Genomic DNA, 18,930 nt, shown 5'->3' with positions numbered 1-18,930 from the left:
CCACAGTGAAACATTTTAAGTGGGAAAGGAAAAAAATACATATATTAGCTCTGTCCTGTTGTAAAGTGGTTGTCTGAAATTTTTACACAGGTATGCAAAGGAAAGCATACGTACCACACTTTGTAGCTGATGTATCCCTTTATGATGTAGTATTTTGGAAATTATTTACTGCAAAGCCAAAATATTTTGGATGCTGAAGTATGACGCTACTTGCTCCTCTTTTTTAAGATACCTTGTATACCACAATAAAACAAACATTTTCTTAATAAGGATGTACTATGCTGCAGTATGAAATGTTGAATAGTGATCTCTATCTTTTCTTTCAGGCCAGTAAAGTACCTTTCTGTAAATTCCATCTTGGAGACCGACCCATCCCTGTTACATTTAAGAGAGCAATCGCTGCACTTTCCTTTTGGCAAAAAGTCAAGCTTGCCTGGGGCCTTTGCTTCTTATCTGATCCAATCAGGTATGAATAATCATCCCATATGTTTATCGGGGTGAATTGCTCAATTCTTCAGTTTGACTTTAAGAGCTGGAAGTCCTCAGCACCCAGCCTGATGCAGTGAAATTTGAAGTTAGTGAGAAGGATAGCTATACAAACTACCCTGCACAGTCCATATTTTTGAAAAGCAAGCCAGCTCTTGTGCCAGCTCTTGTGCCAGCTCTTTCTTTAATGGTCTCTTGATACATTACTTCCAGGTGAAGTGAAAGATTTGGTGCTGGAGGATTCCTAGTGTACTTAAGAAAAACTTTTTTAAAATTATTTTTTATTTTTATGCTGAAAATAAAATCTTTCCCACTACTGTGTATGGATATTGTAAATAGAAGAGAGTCGGGCCTCAGTATGCTGATTTATACCTCCTTAAGATTTCCAAAGGACTTGGGCCTGCTATGCTAAGTCACATCTGGATCAGGGCAGCTTGAGAACTGGATCTGCTGTCTGAGCAGATTTTTGGAACAAGAGAAAACATTTAAAGTCTGTGGACAACATGATTATTGCCTTTATAAATGGACGTTGTTAGGAACTTTTGCCTTACAGTAATATTTCTCAGCCAGCTGTTCCCTTGCTTGGTTTGGTTTCCCCTGCCCTTCAGAGATATCCCTGTGCCGAGTTTGCTTCCTCTTTCCACAAGTAGGGGTGTGATAACTTGCTTGAACTGGGTGAGAACACAGGCACAGCTGTCCTCCTAAATTCAGTCTGCTCCTACCAGACTCGCAGCGGTGGGAGGCTTGCCAGAAATGGGTTCCCTGTGCGTGTGGTCTCGGAATCTCAATGTCTCTCTCATACCCTGTGACCAGAGCTCTGCACAGTTCAGGAAGTGATCTGTGATAGTTTTTTCCAGGGTTTTAAAATTGGGCCAGGGCTCAAACTGTAGTCCGGTCAATTAAATCTTCTGGTTTCCAGTTTTAGCATTTACTTAATTGTCCTTTCCTGTAAATACTTGCTTTTATATTCATCTGCAAAATGAGTTTGACCCTCTTTCAATCCACTAACTACATTAACTTTGTGTGCAAAGTAAGTTTTCTTACTTACTAGTCTAATAGAAGCATGAAACTATTCACAGGCTTTTGGGGGGCATTGGAGGACATATTTCTCTGCAACTTCCCCCGTTCTTTTATCCATCCTAAGAAGATTTTGGTTTTCAACTGCAATATTAAGAAAATTACAGTATATGTACACTAGCTTCCCACTGAAGCTTGGACATAACATCTCAGTTGTTGTCGTACAATTGATCTGCTACATTGATCTTCAAAAATAACATGTGGGTAGGGGTTGAAAAGGAAAGGTGTTTATAATTGAGAAGCTGTTGGGAGAAGAGGGGTATTGTGCACCCAGCCATGAAATGGACTAATAATTCCGCATCAAATTTGTGTCAGTCTGATAGCTTTTCTCTGATCTTTTGAAAGCTAGCAATGCATTCCTCCTTTTGGTTGTCCCTGTTGACATTTGCAATGTCCTTTTGATTTTGGAAACTAAAGAAAGTATGTTTGGCATCATTCTTCAGTAGACAGTGCTGCAAAAACAGATGATTCTGCTGCCATAAACTATGACTGTACCACAGCTGTGGGTGCAAACAGAAGGTTAACAGCACCTATTAAAAAAAAAAGCATAAAAGCTCATTATATTTATTCCTGCATTATTTATTTGTTTATTTCCTGCTCATTTCCTATTATTCTGTTTAGGGAATTGATTTATAACTTTGACCTCCCTGCTGAAAACCTGTGATTGACACTAGGAACCTGCAGAACTCTTTCCATCCCCTCAGACTGTGCCTTACGGTGTGCTTTTTGTGTTCCTTAAATAGAGCCTCTTTGTGTTCAGTGATCAGATCTGCTTCCTCGGGAGCGCTCTGTGTTGCCTCTTCTAAGCTTATTAATGTACACTGAAAGTGGGGCACCATGATAACTATTTCCTTTGAAGCCCTACTGCTTTTGCTCAGTTGAGTTGTCAGCTTTCAAACAGGGAAGGGTGAAAATCCAGTTGCACTGCCTAAAGGCAAGTGACCTCTCTTCTTTCCCTTTCCCTCACTGTAGAGGCGTTGTTAATATCCAGTTTTACAGGTTTAGGGAGTTAGTTTTGCTTTTGAAGAGAACTGTAGGGTGTCAGTTTATGTGAGCCATGTTTATAATACCCAATTGTTATTATTCATTGGTTTGTCTGTATTGGGCTTTAAAAGCATAACAGATACTGAGAAAACTTACCTTTCTTTCAGTAAAGATGATGTGGAGAAATGCAAACAGAAGGATTTACTGGAGCAGATGATGGCAGAAATGATTGGAGAATTTCCTGATCTTCATCGAACAATTGTCTCGGAACGAGATATTTACTTGACCTACATGCTGAAGCAAGCAGCAAAGCAGATAGAACTACCTCGAGCTTCAGAAAGTAATTGTTTTAAAGCAGATATCATAACCAACAAGGTGTTTTTTGTGTACTAGTCCGAAGTTCAGTTCTTCTCAAGAAATCTGGGATGTTCTGTTCATGTGTGCCACGTGTCACATAAGACTACGGTGCTTAAAAAATTAAAAAGGGATATTAGTCTTCTGGTGCAACCACCTATAGAAGTAAAGAATTTTCATACAGCAGTAGACTCGAAATTATGATTCCTTTGTCATTGTGCTGTTTAAAATTGGAAAATACTAATGAGCGTGACAAGTTTTTCAGAAGGCAGGCATCTGGTATTACAGCACAGCACGGGGCAGTCTAGGCTTATGTTGCCTTTCTCATTTCTGCCTTGTTACCTCCACAAATTCATTGTCATCACTAGCTCAGGAACATGTTTCTTGCTTGAAACATGTGACTCTGCATGTTTCAGCAAGGTATAAGCCTACAAAATAATTGCATTTCTCTAGCCTCTGTAAGTATTTTGCTGCTGTATGTGACCTGCATGCCCTTCCTATATATAAGCATACTGAGGTTATGGGTTACCTCTTATTTGCTGTCTTTAAGATACTGTTTGTAATCACTTCAGTGCAGACATCTGGCACTGTCTTGTAATTGAAAATAGTGAAGGGATGGCACTTAATGTTCTGTCTCCCTTGCCTAGTACTACCTTAGAGGTGCCTTCATAAAGTTTGTCCAAACACACTGTATTTTTTGTTAGCTCAGTTGATACGGCTGAAAATTTAGTTTTATTGTTGGTCCTGGCTGGGTCATGAGCCACAAGAGGAATTGTTTAGCAATTCCCCTGTTCTATTTTTTTCCTCCCTGTAAATAGGCCTTCTTAAAAGCTCAGTCTCTGGATCACTGGTGTAGTGAACGCCTATGAAACTGGAAGGGGTTTATATACATCATGAAGGACTTACAATAGAAGATGGGATCATGAAAGACATGAATGTGAAGGACCACCTGACTGACAGTCACATGTCTAAGTCTTTAGTGTTTAGAAGTGTTTAGAAGCGTGTGCGTTTATATTATATACATATAATCTGTTCTATGCATTCATGCTCACAAGAGGCAAAAAAAGGCAAATTATATACTTGAGATTCATAATAAAATGCACACCCCCACAATTAAAATGAGCAGAAGCAGGGCATTGTCACCATTCTCCATTTCATTTGTTGTAGGGGCATAGTAAGGGGAAATTCCTGGACACTGTTTGCAGGACTCAATTGTATTTTTGGTCTGATATGTTCCTAAACTAGGTCTGATTTGTTCCTGGCCTTTTTCTGACTATTTGACTGGGTGAACTCTTCCAAAGAGCTTGCAAATGAAATTTTCACATTTAATTTTTCATTCTATCTTTATTCCACACAAAATATTCTGAGAAAGGGTTAAAAGTTTCTTCCAGGACTAAGGTTCAGGCAGGGCTTTAAACATCACTGGCGTCATCTTTGAATCCTGCCCAGAAGCTGGCAGGAACATACGGGTGGAGGTTGGCGTGGATGTGATGTGCTGTGGACAGCCCGTTCTGCCGAGGTGCTGTGCTCTGCCTCGGTTCTGGTTGCAGCGCTGATTTAGAGCAACCCTAGAATAGGGTGAGAAAAGGCAAGTCCAAAGAAACAGTTTTGACAATGTGTATAATAATTCTAGTGTTTTCAATACAGTGTTTCAGTTGGGGGAGGGGGAGGCGGGGTGGGGTAGGGCTACTTTTCAAATTTTTTTACATATTCCTGGAAAAATCAAGGGTGGATATTTAAAGCAAGACAGTGGAACTTACATTTTATATTTATGTATTATATTTGTGTATAATTTCCCCCATAGGAAGGCAGCCTGATGATGACTGTTAAAGTTTTCTGTGAATTATTTTTATCATGGCACGGTGCCATTTTTCCACTGGGGGAGAGGCAATCCCAAAACTTTAAGGAATATCATCTTAACTTCCACTGGGTGTTGTGGAATTTGGATGGTAGATGGGGGGTGAGGGTGAGAGCTGGCACGTGTTGCAACAGTCTAATGGTGACTGGCTAGCTGCTGCACACAGATGGTGTGGGTTTTGCTGTTACTTGCCGAGACCAGGTCTGTAACAACAAACTTAACAGGGGCAGGTGTGGTCTCCAGTGCTGTTCTCCAGTTGTTCATTCTGTGTGTTAGCCCAGGTCTTGTCACAATTTGGATGTGTGCCAGCTGCCATTGTCCAAAGTGGCAGAAAAAGCTCTCTGTTCAGGAGACAGCACAGAACAGGGCTGTTCCCGATAAGCAGTACAGAAACATGACCCACACAGGGGAGGAAAGAAATTAATTTAGCTTGCTTCTGCTGAGCCTCTCACCCTGAGGCTGGAGTGTGAGCCTCTGTTTACTGAAACAAACATTTCCTGAAGTCCAGAAACCATGCTGATTTTTTTCGGACTTCCAACATAAGAGCCAGTGGGGTGACATGACTGTTAACTTTTAGTATGTAACAGGGTTTTAGTATCTAGTAATAAGAGTCCCTTGGAAAATTCAATTTTGTAATCTCACACATTGCCTATTTATTTATAGCTTGAAATTAGTTCTTTTACTGATGTGTTCCTTTCTCTCCATCTCTGTTTCTCAGCTGAACCTAGAAAATATATCCCAGCTGTTGTAGTTGGTGTTGTCGGGATGGGTCATGTTCCTGGAATTGAAAAGAACTGGAACTCTGACTTAAACATCCAAGAAATAATGAGGTAACAGTCATCCTTTCCTCCGTGTTGACCTAACAGCTTCTCTTGCTAAAAGACAGCGATAATTGGTTGGTTTGGGGTCTCTTTGGTTGTTTGTCACCGCTTGAAACATCATTACTGTCATCCCTGCCCTGTCGGCTCACTGACTTCCTGCGCAGTGCTTGCAGATTGTGTTTAGAGCAAAGGAGAGGAACATATTAAAGGAAAAAAGTAAATAGTTGGATATTGAGGGAAGTAGAGGTGAGAAGATGGCCTTGCGTAGAAAGAAAATTCACTGATCCATATTTAAGGCTTTTAACATGAGAATTCAAATGAGGGCTGTAGAAGATGGTGAAAACAAAACCAGGCTTCCCATCTAGCTTACTAGCTTAGGTAAATATAAACTATTGGATTCAAAGCTCTCGTTGTGTCAGGACACTGCTGGCTCTGGCAAGCTTACTATCACAATTGCTCATAGCCTATTTTTAACTCTGTGTGTGTGTGTGTGTGTGTATATATATATATAAAAGGAATAACATGTTTCAATGTGCAAACCTAAATATGAGCCGATTTAAGCTATTTATCTGGTGAACTCTTGCTCCAAAGTACCTATTAAAATAGGTGTGTGTGCTTTGTAAGGGAAGGAATTGAAGAACCAAAATGTACAGACTATGTGTTTCCTATAAAGCCACAAAGGTCAGAACTTTAGAAATGTAGGAGGGATTATAGCATAGTAATACTGGTCTGCGGTGGTTTAGGATAATAGAGCCTTTCAAATATTAGCATTTTATCTTATCACATCTGTTTACTGTGTTTATGTAAGCATTTCACCCATCTCTTCAGAGGCTCTGAAAAACAGAAGAGACTGTGCCACAGCTGAATGGTGTATTTAGGCATCTAAAATGTGATGTAGAGAGACTTTTGGTGTCTGGATCCAAGAATGCAATGTTTGGAAGCCCTGCGTTGCCACTTATAAGTCTTTTTCAAGGCTAAGCCTGGAGTCACAAACTAGATGTCTGTGTTCCTTCGCACCCTCGCAAATAACCTGTGAAATGACGTTGCCCAGATCCTTATAACTGTACCGTTAGTGTTGATTGCATCATGGATGTTACAGAACTGAATAGCCAAAAGCCTGACTATGTGTCTTCAAGTTTACACAGAGGGTCTTTTTCATTAAAGTTTAAGCTCTTTGACTTGACTGTCTTTACCATGCCAGTGCCATAACTAAGAGGAATGGTTATCAGTATCTTTCATAAGACTTTAATATTGCATTGACTTTCGAAAATAATATGAAGTAAATTACATTCATAAGATTACTATATTTGAGACTCATTTCGCGTTAAACTTTTTTACCCCTCATGCTGTTGCACTGCAGTTGCAGAGCAGCAGAGTTACAGGCGGGTTTTGTGCGTCAGTGGTTGTCACCTCTAATGTTAGAGACTTACAGGTATTTAGTTAGGGTTTACAAGTTGTAAAGTGATGTTGGAAATTGTCTGGATAGAAGCACATACATTTCTCAGACCTCTAATTTTTAAGTCCATGCATTGAACCTGACTCTGAGCAGACCTTAATATTTGCTTCAGATTGTTATGAACTGATTTTTTTTAAATTGCACTGGGGGACTAGAGTTGAGAAAGAAGCTCTAAAGAAGCATGTAAGAAGGTATAAAAGGATGCCTTTACCCCATCCTTTGTTCAACGTGTATGCTTTTTTAAAATTCTTCCTATATATTCCCTTAATATGCAAAATCTTACCAGTAATAACTTTGCCCTAGTTTGAGTGCGTGGATCTAAACTCAGTCTAGTTGTATTTTAATCTCAGCACATCTAATCTTGTTTGAGGGTGCCCGGAATGTTTTTGCGCTACTGTAACTGACTGGTTCTAATTGATCCTGAGGCATTTTCTAGATGTCAGTAAATGAGAACTGGTGGCTTCTTTGAAATGACACGCAGAGACCTCGCCGTCCCCTGTGAGTTGCAGTGTAGGCATGCGGCGGGTGCAGGGCTGCGTGTGCATGTTGCTGTGCTTTCAAAGTAGGCTTTATTTTCAAGGTAATATTAACTGTTTGCTTTGTACGCTAAGTTAATAAGACTGAAGGCAGGGGTAGACTAGTGTAGCTGTTGTCCTCTGCCCTCCTCGTTCCAAGTGGCCAGTGCAGAGACTTCCAAGTGGCTCTATGAAGATCTCAAAGCCAGCAATATATGCCAGACCGGGGACAGCTTCACACGAAGCCTCTCTGATTTGTCTGCGCTGTCGTCTGTGGCACTCCAGAGGCCAAGAGTACTGCAGGGGCTTGGCCTCCAGATGCTCATGCTGGGAGCTACAGCTAGGCTGGTGAGCCTGCCTGGCACCCAGGGGTACACCTTGCTGGACCACCCTCCCGAATCTGTGCGCGGCTAGCCTGCCTCCAGACTTACCCCTTCTGGCCGCACAAACCCAACCAGGTCCTGACAGGCATTATCCAGAATATCCCAGCCCTGTTTTCCTCCATTACCCTGAATGACAGTGAGCTGACTGTACAGTTGTTGGACTTAGGCTGTGTCCTGTGCTTCTTCTGACTTTCATCTCTGTGCAGAGACATGCATAGTAATGTTATTAACAGTTCGACAAACAATATTAACTTCTAGTATTCTTCAAGAAGTCTTGATGTTGTCTGTGCTATTTTGGTAGAGTGATGGGGAAGTCAAGGCCCATAGCCATTAAGAGTGGCATCGTACATAAGTGGAAGAAGCTTTATTATGATTTGTTGTGTTGTTGTTACTGTTTCATTTGGATGTAGCCTTCGAACATGAAAGAACACGTTGTTCGTTCATGACACATCTGTTACCTGAAAGTCTCCTGCACTATGAAGGGGAAGGGCAGAAAAGATCCTTGTTTTGATTGGAAAACACCTGTTCTTTCCAGCTATGCAGGTGTTAACATTGTTTTGTATCTCTTGCTTCAGTGTGCCTCCTCCATCAGCTTCAAGTAAGATTTTCAAATTTGTCATAAAAGCAACAGTTTTTGGACTGATGGGATATGGCTGCTACCGAATAGGTCAAAGGACAGTGCAGTTTATTCTCTCAATGCCAGCAGCACAGAGCTATCTTCAGAAGCTGACAGAGATGAGGTCTCAGCATTGAACATCGAGTGGAGGCACTATGTGAAGAAGGTGGCTGAGAAAGGGTGACAGAGGCAACAAACATGAACTGGACTGAAAGAAGAGGGAGATGAGGATTCTAGACCGAGCTGATTGATGCTGAGCAACGCTGAATCGCTGTATAATAAAATCTTTAATATTAAAGTTACACCAGCTATGATCTAATGAATGGGTTTGATTCCTGGTAAGTGTGTTGCATGAAACCACGTGATTCCAGATTGAGGTAAAAGAAATATGTACGCAAGTATATATATTATGTATGCATACTGTATATATAATATATATTAATGATGATGTAGTACAGACAGCTGAAAGAGTGTATGTTCGTGACTTCTTTCCAGAGGAACAGAATAACGCAAAGTAACCTAATTGGCTGGATCTGCTCCAAAGTTCAGGGACACTTGTCTTGAGTGATTCTTTGCTTTTTTTCCTTAGGTATAATAATACCTAGCGGTCATTTCTGGTGCCAGACACTTTTACACATAATTTAGAAGGACATCTTCTCAATATGTGTTTTATACTTAAAACATTTAGGCTTTTTTTAAACTTCAGAGCTTTCCAAAAATTTCAGAATTGTACAGGCTGTCATACGTACACGGCTCAAATTTTTTACAAGCCTTACTGAAGAACAGGAACGTTGCCTTTAGATTGCATCCCTTGTACCACCACCAGTTGAATTGTCTTTCTCCTGCATAGGGAAGGTATAGCCACACCATCAGAATGCAATGTGGTTTGTGTCAGATGTTTACAGGACACTGTGTTCCTTTAGGTTAGCTTATTTAAACTGTATTATTTAGCCAAATCCTGCTGGATTCAGTATTGTAAATTGAAGAGACTAGAACTACTGTACCATTCACTTCTGTTTCTCGGACCTTTCATTCTTGGGACAAGAAGTCTGGAGTTGACAGTACCTGCCCCTCATTTTTGATACATGAAAATATTTTATTTATCAATGTAATTTCTCAGTGGATTAATATTTTAATCTATTTAATAGAAAAGCAGTGTTCGATTTAGTTTTTCAAACTAGCTGTAGCATTTTATTTGGATTACCTTCTATTTATACATAGAATTATGGGTACTTCAGACTGCTGTGATTTTCTTTCTTAATTATCCAGGACAGCCATCCATCATCGATCTCTTCTTTTTTTATTATTATTATTAATATTTTTCTAATCCTAGGTTCATATTTCATACAGATTCTTTTCGTACCCTTCATACAGGATTGTCAATGATTGTAAAGTGCCCTCTGCCATCAGCTAGTCCCGGTTCAACAGTACAAATAACTGTAACTGTCATATCAAAGTTCTAACCTGATGTATTTGAATGGAAGAGCCACATTTTGCTCCTCAGGCTCATGCAGTTGCTCATTACTTAAAGTGAAGTTTTTATCTGTATCAATTTCTTTTGGGAATGAAAGATAGGAACCAGTGTGTGAGGCAGGAGGAGGAAAAGGTCATGTTGTGTTTTGTGTTTCTTTGTTGTTTTCAGTTGGTTCAATAAAATCAGCAAACTGCTTTTAGTCGGGTGTATTTCCAAAGCCTTGTTGGAAATTGTCCCATACAGCCTGTTGTTCGCCGAAAGTATGTATGTGTATCTTCTGTGCAGTGTTGTCTTTTCCAAGCTTTTTTAAATGAAATTAAGGGTCTAATGCTCCTCTCTGTGATGGCATTGACTTTGCTGGGAGCTGGTCTGTCCATGCAACCTGATGCTTTTCTGCCTTGCACTTTGAAAATTTGAGTCCCAGTGCAGCAAATCATTTAAGAGCATGTTTATCTTTAAACCTACTAAATCTCACCTGATCCTGCAGAGCTCTTAAGATGATGCTGGGTGCTTTTCTGGATCTGGGCCTTACAGTTGTGCAGGGAATAAACCTTAGCAAAAGAGAATGGCAGCAGTTCACACTTCCTGGACACAAGGTGTACATGAAAATACAGAACACAATGGAGGCGGGTCCTTTTATTTTCTGTCTATCAGTGCTTCGGAAACCACCAGCCATCTCTAGCAAGAGGAAACACAGCATTTGTAAACAATTTATAGAAGACTAGAGAAACTGCCTGAATTTTGATTCCTGATTTTTTTTTTAAAGGTTTAATGTATTGTTTACAATAAAGCAGTCCTATTTGAATAATTCTATTACATTTTATGTATATTTTTAAAAGATGAAAGCAAAAACTTAAACTCATTCTTCTCCTGGCTTTACTGACCTACCAAAATATTTTGTTGGTTGGTTTTTTTTGAGAATTTTTAGCTGGTAGAATTCAATATATCGATGTTTTGCTTTAAGTTATCTACAGATTTTTAAGGCATCTGCAGATCTTTTAAAAGCTCTGTAGATCTTTGATATCTGTGCTCAGGTAATTTTACACAAAGGAAAACAAATCTAAGGTAAATTTTAGATATGAGCCTTAAACTTGGGTGGGACTAATGCTAAATGATTGTCATGGAGCATTCTTGCAGACTTAATGTTTTATGTTTTTTAGCCAGAAGTGATCACCGTGCAAGTTGTCTGTTCATTATTCAGTTATTCCCTCCACTTAATACCTTAAGCCTATCGTTTCACTCTTTTTTTTTTTTTTTTCACAAAGCATATCAGCAGATTCTTCAAGGATCCTGTTTGTGGATGGAGAATTTGCAGTTTATCTTCCCACTGTGGCAAACTGGCAGACCATATGTGTGCGCTGTTTACTCAGTGGCGCTGGAAAGCCTGATGAATTTCCAGAACTAACAATCCTATGAATCCATACACGAATGCTCAGTGTTGTATATTCAATGTGTTGTACTCTTTATGTAACATAATCAGTGATTTAGGTCCATTCTTTTCTGTTCTAGTCAGTCCTGTCAGTGTTAACAGCATCCTGTAAAATTTAAATATATGTTGAATTGTCCCAGCCCCGCCTCAACCTTATGAAGCCATATTGTATTTTTTGGTGACATGTACATCTGTTCTATGCATTTGTACATGTGATGTAAATTTGAAGTATTTTTAACAATGTGTGCCTTTACTCTAAAGTGATTTAAAGTAAACAGCAGTATGTTCTATGATATAAAAAAAATAAAATATTTTAACCACCGTTTCTGTTGAAGGCATTTATTTTCCATGTTAATCAGGATTTTATTGAGAACAAACACTGGTTAGCTAGATCCTAGTACTTGATAATTTCGCCATCCAACACATTTTTCTTAACAAGAACATCAGTTGGAGTAAATACTCCCACTGAGGGGCATCTGAGTGTAGTGCTGAAGTAGGGAAACTAGTTTTTCTACCTACCATACGTAATTGGTTGAGAGAGGAAAGGATGAGTTTCCCTGCCCTACTGAACGTGCAGGGCGGCTGACTTTTCTGTGAGAGTACCTATATTCAGAGCCCAGACTTAGGCATGGTGAGTTGACGTTGTTGCTGTTGCTTTTCTTTTAATGTCTCTCCAGTGCTCAGTAGTGCAAGGACCTGATGGCCTTAGTCCCAGTCCAGCAAAGCGCTCCAACACTGGCCTAACATCAGGCACAGTCACTTGTGCTTAAAGTGCTGTCCTCTGCGTGGGAATTAAAGACCTGTTAAGTGGAAGAACTGTTGAATTAGTGGCAAAAAGAGTTTAATCTTTCAAATTGAGCCAGGTAAATCAATATGACCATTACTTTTTAAAGAAAAAAGCTATTAATAAAAAAACCCTATATTCATACTAAAAGTAAGTATATACAAGCTGTATTCCATACAGATAATGTACCAGCTGAATATGCTGCTGATTGTACGCTTTGTCAGTCAGTGGTCCATACTTTTTTAATTGTACATTGGTGAAGCAAGGTGCAGTCCTGCTTTCCTTGATCATGCAAAGTTCCCTTCGGTTGCACTCGGGGCTGCGTCTGCAAAGAAGTGCTGGGTAAGCCATTTAGGTGGAAGGAAAAAAATTTTAAATACCGTCATCAATACTGTCCATGGGGCTGGCAGATGATGTGCCGCACAGTGCGTGAGCCATCTCGCACTGCTCGGGCGGGCAGCCTCGGTTTGCACACACAGAAGGCAGCTGCCTGCTGTCGGAGTGTGTTGTTCACCAGCGTTATGTGCGTGCTGCTGGTCTAGGTCGTGTCAATGGTGTGTCTTTTCCATACCGAATACTGAACCAAATTAAAAAATCTATTTTTTTTTTGAGCTGGATTCATATTGCCTGGATTTCCACTGGAAGCTCTTTTTCTGTGTGTGTATTGTAAAACATCTAAAAGGCACTGAGTAATACATCAAGCGATCTCAGTGCCAGGCAGTAGTTCAAACTACACGTGGAAAAGAAACAACACACTGTCACTTGTGTAACGCTAAGATACTCGTGTGCATATTTTCCTGTTTCTTTCTAAAACTGAAATAAACTTTAATTTTAGACTTGAGTGTTTGGAGACTGATTTTATTGCAAGATTTGGGGGTTTTTAAAGTATTTGCTGGAGAAGGGTCACTTTCCTGGCTCTGACTGATGGCAGACTGAAGTGTGGTGCTGAGCCCTTTCACTTGGCTGTAGAAATGTACATGGAAGACATCAACCACAGGACACAAGTAGCTCCAAAGATACAAAGCTGAAATTGGTCTCCTGACTGTTCAGGTGGAAAAAATACAATGGCCATACATGTCCCCACAGCAGCAGGTCTTTTGAGTCCCTTTGTCTGTGAAGGGGGAAGGGGAAGAGCTGAAGCAGCTGTCTGGTTCAGCAGCTCCTAGCTGAAGAGGCTGGTGGAGGGGTGTCTAGTTATCCCCTCCCTTGTCACTTGCCTGCTGCCTGCTGCAGTCTTAACGAAGAGCAAATGAAGCTCAGTCTGCTGTGGGGAGGCAGCAAAGATGGGGCTAGCCTTATCCTCGCTCCTAGTAAGGAAAAGGCTGGCAACTGGGAGGGTGTGCATGCGCTCTTCCATTGCAAGACTTGCCCTTGGGTCCTGCCACCTGGCTCTGGTGCCTCCGGGTAGCTCCGTGCCAGGGGTGGCTGTGGTGCAATGTGAGGAAATGCTCGCGTTTGCTTGTTTGATGTTTTGTCTGTTGGTTTATTTAGTACTGTATGGGGAAGCTGTAGTGGCGTTAGTTGGGGGGGGGAGGGGGGGGGTAGGGAAGAGGCACTCTACCACTTTCACACTTGCCTCATCCAAGATACTTGGTGCCAGTACATCGAGACTGATGCATGAGAGAAAGTGGAAAGAAGCAGACTTTTGAAAAAGGAAGAAAGAAAAAAAAGCCCTGTTAAATGCTTCTCTCAGTTTCTGTAGGTTGTGTCTCCTCCCAGCTAAGTGACATTCTTTCAGTGGTAAAACGTCCCTGCTTTTAGCTACAGAGATGATTCACAAACTGGGCAAAGTAATTGAGTGATGCTCTGATCAGAGCGTGGTGGTTATTAATGTACTGTGTCTGCAGCTGCCAGCCCGGGGCCAGCAGCAGCGTTTGTACAGTCCCTGGAGCTGTGTGCGGCCCAGGCTGGCGGGAGCGCTCGGGGCCTCGCCTTCGAGCGAGTGCGGCAAGTTTCTAGGCGTGCACCACCTGCCAGGCAGCATCTCTCGCCTGCGCCTCCCTCCCTGCTGCCACCCCCTCTTGTCTCTGCCTCATCATCACAGCCCGAGTTCCTCGGAGCTCACACACAGCGCTGCGGGTTTAGTTTACCTTCTGATTTAGCTGAAAAATACGAGTAATAGTAATGATTTAGTGCCATCTACTGACTGCAGATGGTTTACCTGGTATGTCTGGTTTTAAGTGGAGGGGTCTACCGGACCCCGAGGCTACTCTTCAGAGAAGGTGACTGTATCTTGGGGAGGTTTGGGTTTGACTCGCCGATGTGGTACCTGGTATTAACTGAAACGACTTCTTGTACATGCCCATTTCTCTCTCTCCTTGTTGTGATTGTATTGATGCTTGAGAGCAGATTCTTAATGACCCAGCAAGAACATATTGACCTTCACTTAAAAAAATTAAGTATGTTCCAAGAAAAGCATGATTCTAGTTGCTTCTAGGGTACTTTATGGAAAATACAGAATTACATTGCTAGAGAAGAATGTCCTTACTACAGCTTAATTTTACTTTTTTGGTAAGAATCATGGTTTTAAAACAACTGAAATTAGCATAGATTGCTTTATTTGTAACATTTCTATGATAGACCTAATTTGCCCATCACCTAAAACCAAACCTCAGCAGACCTTTACCCTCATTCTTCTCAAAGTTTAACATATTTTTGTTTGTTGCATTGAGGGACTGCTGCTCTTCTCAGGCAGCTGGAGGCCGGGGGCTTCTCACCCAAAGCCACGTCTACCATGACTGCCCTGGCAGGCTTTTGATGCCACTCTTAACCATAGGGCAGAGCGGAAGGACTTGGGGGACCCACAGTAGCCTTGATGGTTCATCACTGTTATCAGCAATTTCTGCCTGGCCACTACACACATGGATTCTTACCTCTCTGACTCTGCACAGGCAGGTCGATAAAGACATTCCTGGGCATGTGGTGGTCAGACCTTGTCTGATGCGTGCTCTCTGGGACACCCAGGCCTGTTAGAGGAAGGCTTGTGGCAGGCAGCACTCCCACAGTGAGGACCACATGTCTGCGACCATGCCAAGGCGTGGCTCCCCTCTTCAGACCAGTTACCCAAGACATAATTGAGACACACGTTTATTGACTGGTGAACATGTTATAAGGAAACTAGCAAACCAGAAAAATAATAACCATACCACTGATTGAATTACATATTTATGCAAACTGTAAGGCACAGCTATGAAGTTACAAGCTCTCAATCTCAGATCTAACGAGTCCCACGCACAGCCAACCCACAATGACAGTTTTATGAGTCCCAAGGTACAGGTCCAGGCCCCCACACCACAATATGTGGCCAGAGACCTGATGGAGCAAGTCCAGCAGGTTGTCCCAGTGATGCCTTCCAGTCCCGCAGGGCTTGAGTCTGCAGGTCAGGGTCGCTACCAGCTGTAGGCATCCACGCTCCTACCATCAGGAGGAGCCCTCTGGTCGTCTTCAGTGGACTTCATACCTCATCCTTCATTCTTCAGCATCAGGGCCCACCTTTTTGCCACCACCTCTTCTCCACCCACATCTCTCCTAAATAAACAACCTGCCCCCAGTTACTTCCTCCCCAGTGGGTCTGGTTTTGCTACAGCCACACCTGTGGTATCTCTGATGTCATCACCCAGACAGCAGCAGCCTTACGCAGTGTTACTGGCAGGGATACCTGCTGTGGGCAGCCTGGCTCCCCATGACTCCCTGTGGTTGCCCCACTCGGTTTAGTTTCCCTCTTGTGATTACTAGACACAGCTATTCCACCTCAGCCTTGATCCCTGCGCAAGCTGACCAAGCGCTAGCAGGACCTTATCTGGCAGTTTACATACCGGAGCGCGGCAGCAGAGGCATTTGTTTGTGACCCTTCTGCTGGGGCCTCGGCTCTGTGGGGCTGTGTGCTCCAGCGGGACCTATTGCTCACAAGCCACCCCCTGGTCTGCCTGACCTCCTCCAAGGACACTCAGACCACTCTAGGTGCTCGTCAGCTCAGTCCCTTCCGGCTGGAAGCCTCCACAACTGTTAAGCTTGCAACACACCTAAGATGTTCAACCAGGCATGTGAGCCCACTCCTTCCTTTTCAAACAAGCAAAGCATATACAGAAGGACAAAGAACAACACAAATTCTATCGTAACTAATAACAAGAAAAGGATTAAGTGCATTAAGTGCTGCATAGTAGTAGCTTTTGGAAACCAACCCATGGATGTGTCATACCAATGATGTACAGCTCACAATTTCAGTCTCTAGCTCTGATGTTTCCTTACTTGCCAAGGTGGTCCTCAGGCTTGCAACTTGTCTGCTCTCTGGTTTCTCATCTCCCTTCTGTATGCTGGCATGCTGTCTGAACACCTCGTTCCAGTGAGGCCTCTTGGCTCCCACACAGATATCATTAGCCTCTCAGTCTGGAACAAAACCCTGATTTTGAGAACAGGCAAATGAATGTACACCACCAACAGATGCAATGTCACATCTTTGGTCTTCTGTAGCCACAGAGGTCATGTTATCCTCCCACTCTCCCATTACAGGAGAGGCGACGCATACACAGCCTCCACTGTCACCAAACACCACGGGCATCCCCATGCTGGCTTGTGACAAGAGCCTCCTGTGGTCCACAACCGACTGTGCAGAACTACTACATACATTTCATTTAGTTGTCCATTTGCAACAGTGATTGGTGAAACTTCCCTCACAATGTGGGATTTTGTTATACTTTGTTATACTTTTGTTATACTACCCATGAGAACAGAGCTAATCCAACGGAAAAAGCTGTTTTGATAGCTAAGAACAATTGATAGCTTGAGTACAATAGACAGGGATATTATTGAATTTAATCCCTTATAGTTTGTTTGTTTGTTTTGGGTTTTTTTTTAGCTTGGCAATGAATTTTACCACATGCCACATTTGGTTATCCCAGGTAGTTATTACTGCTGCTACATCAAACAACAGCCTGAATCTTGTTACCCATTTACCTTGTATACAATTCAAAATCGCTGCCATTTTCATAGAAAGAATCACAGAATGGTTAAGGTTGGAAGGCACCTCTTGAGATCATCTGGTCCAACCCCCTGCTCAAGCAGGGTCCCCTAGAGGAGGTTGCCCAGGACTGTCTCTGGACAGCTTTTGAGTACCTCCCTGGACGGAGACTTTGCAATCATGAGCAAGGCACAACCCACATACATATGGGTCACACTCAGGATGTATTCTAGAATAGTTCATGCTTCACATATCAATTCCCCATCTCTTTCTGCATCTTACTGGATTAATATGGATACTGTCCTACAGGGTTAATATGGATACTTGTAGATGGTGTGATTTTAGTTTTGGATATGCTCAGTGACCAAAACTAAGTCTGCACCATCTGAACAATTAAGAGCACATCAGGTGCTACAACTGCATTCCTGTATTATCACACTGGTTGCAAAGGTACCATTTACATCCCGTGCAACTTCTGCTGCTGTCCCACATGGGATCCAAGCTGAATGTCTATTTTATTAGTTCCATCTTTTTGTCCAGTCTGTGCTCTCTCTCAGGTGAAGTCAGTTAATTCTGGAAGGACTATTAACAAACACTTATTAGTGGGAAATGAAACATCCGTGGTCGTCCCCATTGTCTCCAGGTCTCATACTAAATTCCTTTGACATCCTTCCTGAAGGCAATAAAATTACAAACAGCAGTGATGCTGCACATCCAAACCATCGCTGTTACACCTAGAAGCCAGCAGAACACAGTGAAAAGGGCCTGCAACGCTTTAACAATATTCCTGATGCTGTCTTAACACAATGATGAGCACCTCGAAGATGGTTCTAAGTGAGGCTCTCTGCAGTCCACACCGGTGATTGATCCCAAAGCCACACTTGATCCTGAAAACCAGCCTTACTTACACATTAGTCAGAAGGAGTCTCTTGATTTGCCAGCAGTGGGCCCCATCTACCCATGAACCTCCCCTATCTTTGTTTCCAATTAGTTCTGTGTCTCCCAACCCGCAAACCACAATCACCCCTAAATTTTCTCTTGGCCTTCCCCTTTGTACATGGGCTGCGGACAGGACCGTATTTCCCAGTGGAAGTTTTATTTTCATGTTGTTTATATTGGCATGCTGCTCGTGAGCCGAGTGACCCCGGAGAGCAGCATGGGCCGGTGCTCTCTGCTGATTGCACCCTGCCCCAGGATTGAATCCGTATCAGAGGCTGTTTACTGGCATCACCAGAGGATGTCCGCCTGTGGGGCAGGGCCACAGGCCGGCTTGTAAGGGCTGCAGTGGTACCTGGTGAGCTTTGTTCCCACAGCCCAGCACACAAGCAGAAGTGCTTCATCCCAGCTCAGTCCTCTTTCTTCAGCAATTAACTCCTGTCTCATCTTGATGGACCTGTTAGCTCTCTCCACTACCCTGGAGGACTGTGGATGGCAGGAGATGCAAGTTAACTGATGCACTCCCACCCCTTCCAGGAACTTCTGGACTGATACACCTGTTGAGTGGTTTCCTTTATCTGAATCAGTTAAGGCTGGAGGACCACATCCATTCAATACGTCACACAGACACCAAACCGCAGTGTTAGCAGTAGCCTCACATGCTGCCATTGCCTCTGTCCATCTTGCTGTTCTATCAGTGGCAACATATACAAACCGACACAAACCCTCCTTCAACATCTTGAAAGGGCCCACACAATCAATTTGCCACTATTCAAGCGGTGCCCACTCCCAGGGGTCAA

The 18,930-nt window shown here is 42.5% G+C and overlaps 1 protein-coding gene across 6 annotated transcripts in view; it reads left to right on the top strand.

The window, feature by feature from the left end:
- The window catches only part of TRABD (TraB domain containing), a 36,479-nt gene extending 24,704 nt beyond the window's left edge, over positions 1 to 11,775 (top strand). For 3 of the 6 annotated variants that reach the window (XM_075081247.1, XM_075081249.1, XM_075081251.1), the window contains 4 exons: positions 327 to 466; positions 2,715 to 2,887; positions 5,478 to 5,589; positions 8,510 to 10,223. In XM_075081247.1, the coding sequence (XP_074937348.1) occupies positions 327 to 466; positions 2,715 to 2,887; positions 5,478 to 5,589; positions 8,510 to 8,687 (603 nt within the window). In that variant the 3' untranslated portion in view covers positions 8,688 to 10,223. Of the gene's footprint in view, positions 1 to 326; positions 467 to 2,714; positions 2,888 to 5,477; positions 5,590 to 8,509; positions 10,224 to 11,289 lie in introns of those variants that run through there. The other 3 variants (XR_012658624.1, XR_012658625.1, XM_075081250.1) reach the window with 2 other exon arrangements.
- The last annotated feature ends 7,155 nt before the right edge of the window (positions 11,776 to 18,930 follow it).

Source organism: Phalacrocorax aristotelis, chromosome 1 (assembly GCF_949628215.1).
Source record: "Phalacrocorax aristotelis chromosome 1, bGulAri2.1, whole genome shotgun sequence".
NCBI lineage: Eukaryota > Metazoa > Chordata > Aves > Suliformes > Phalacrocoracidae > Phalacrocorax > Phalacrocorax aristotelis.
The sequence above is the reverse complement of the archived record's forward strand: the minus strand, read 5'-3'. Positions and strand labels throughout refer to the sequence as shown.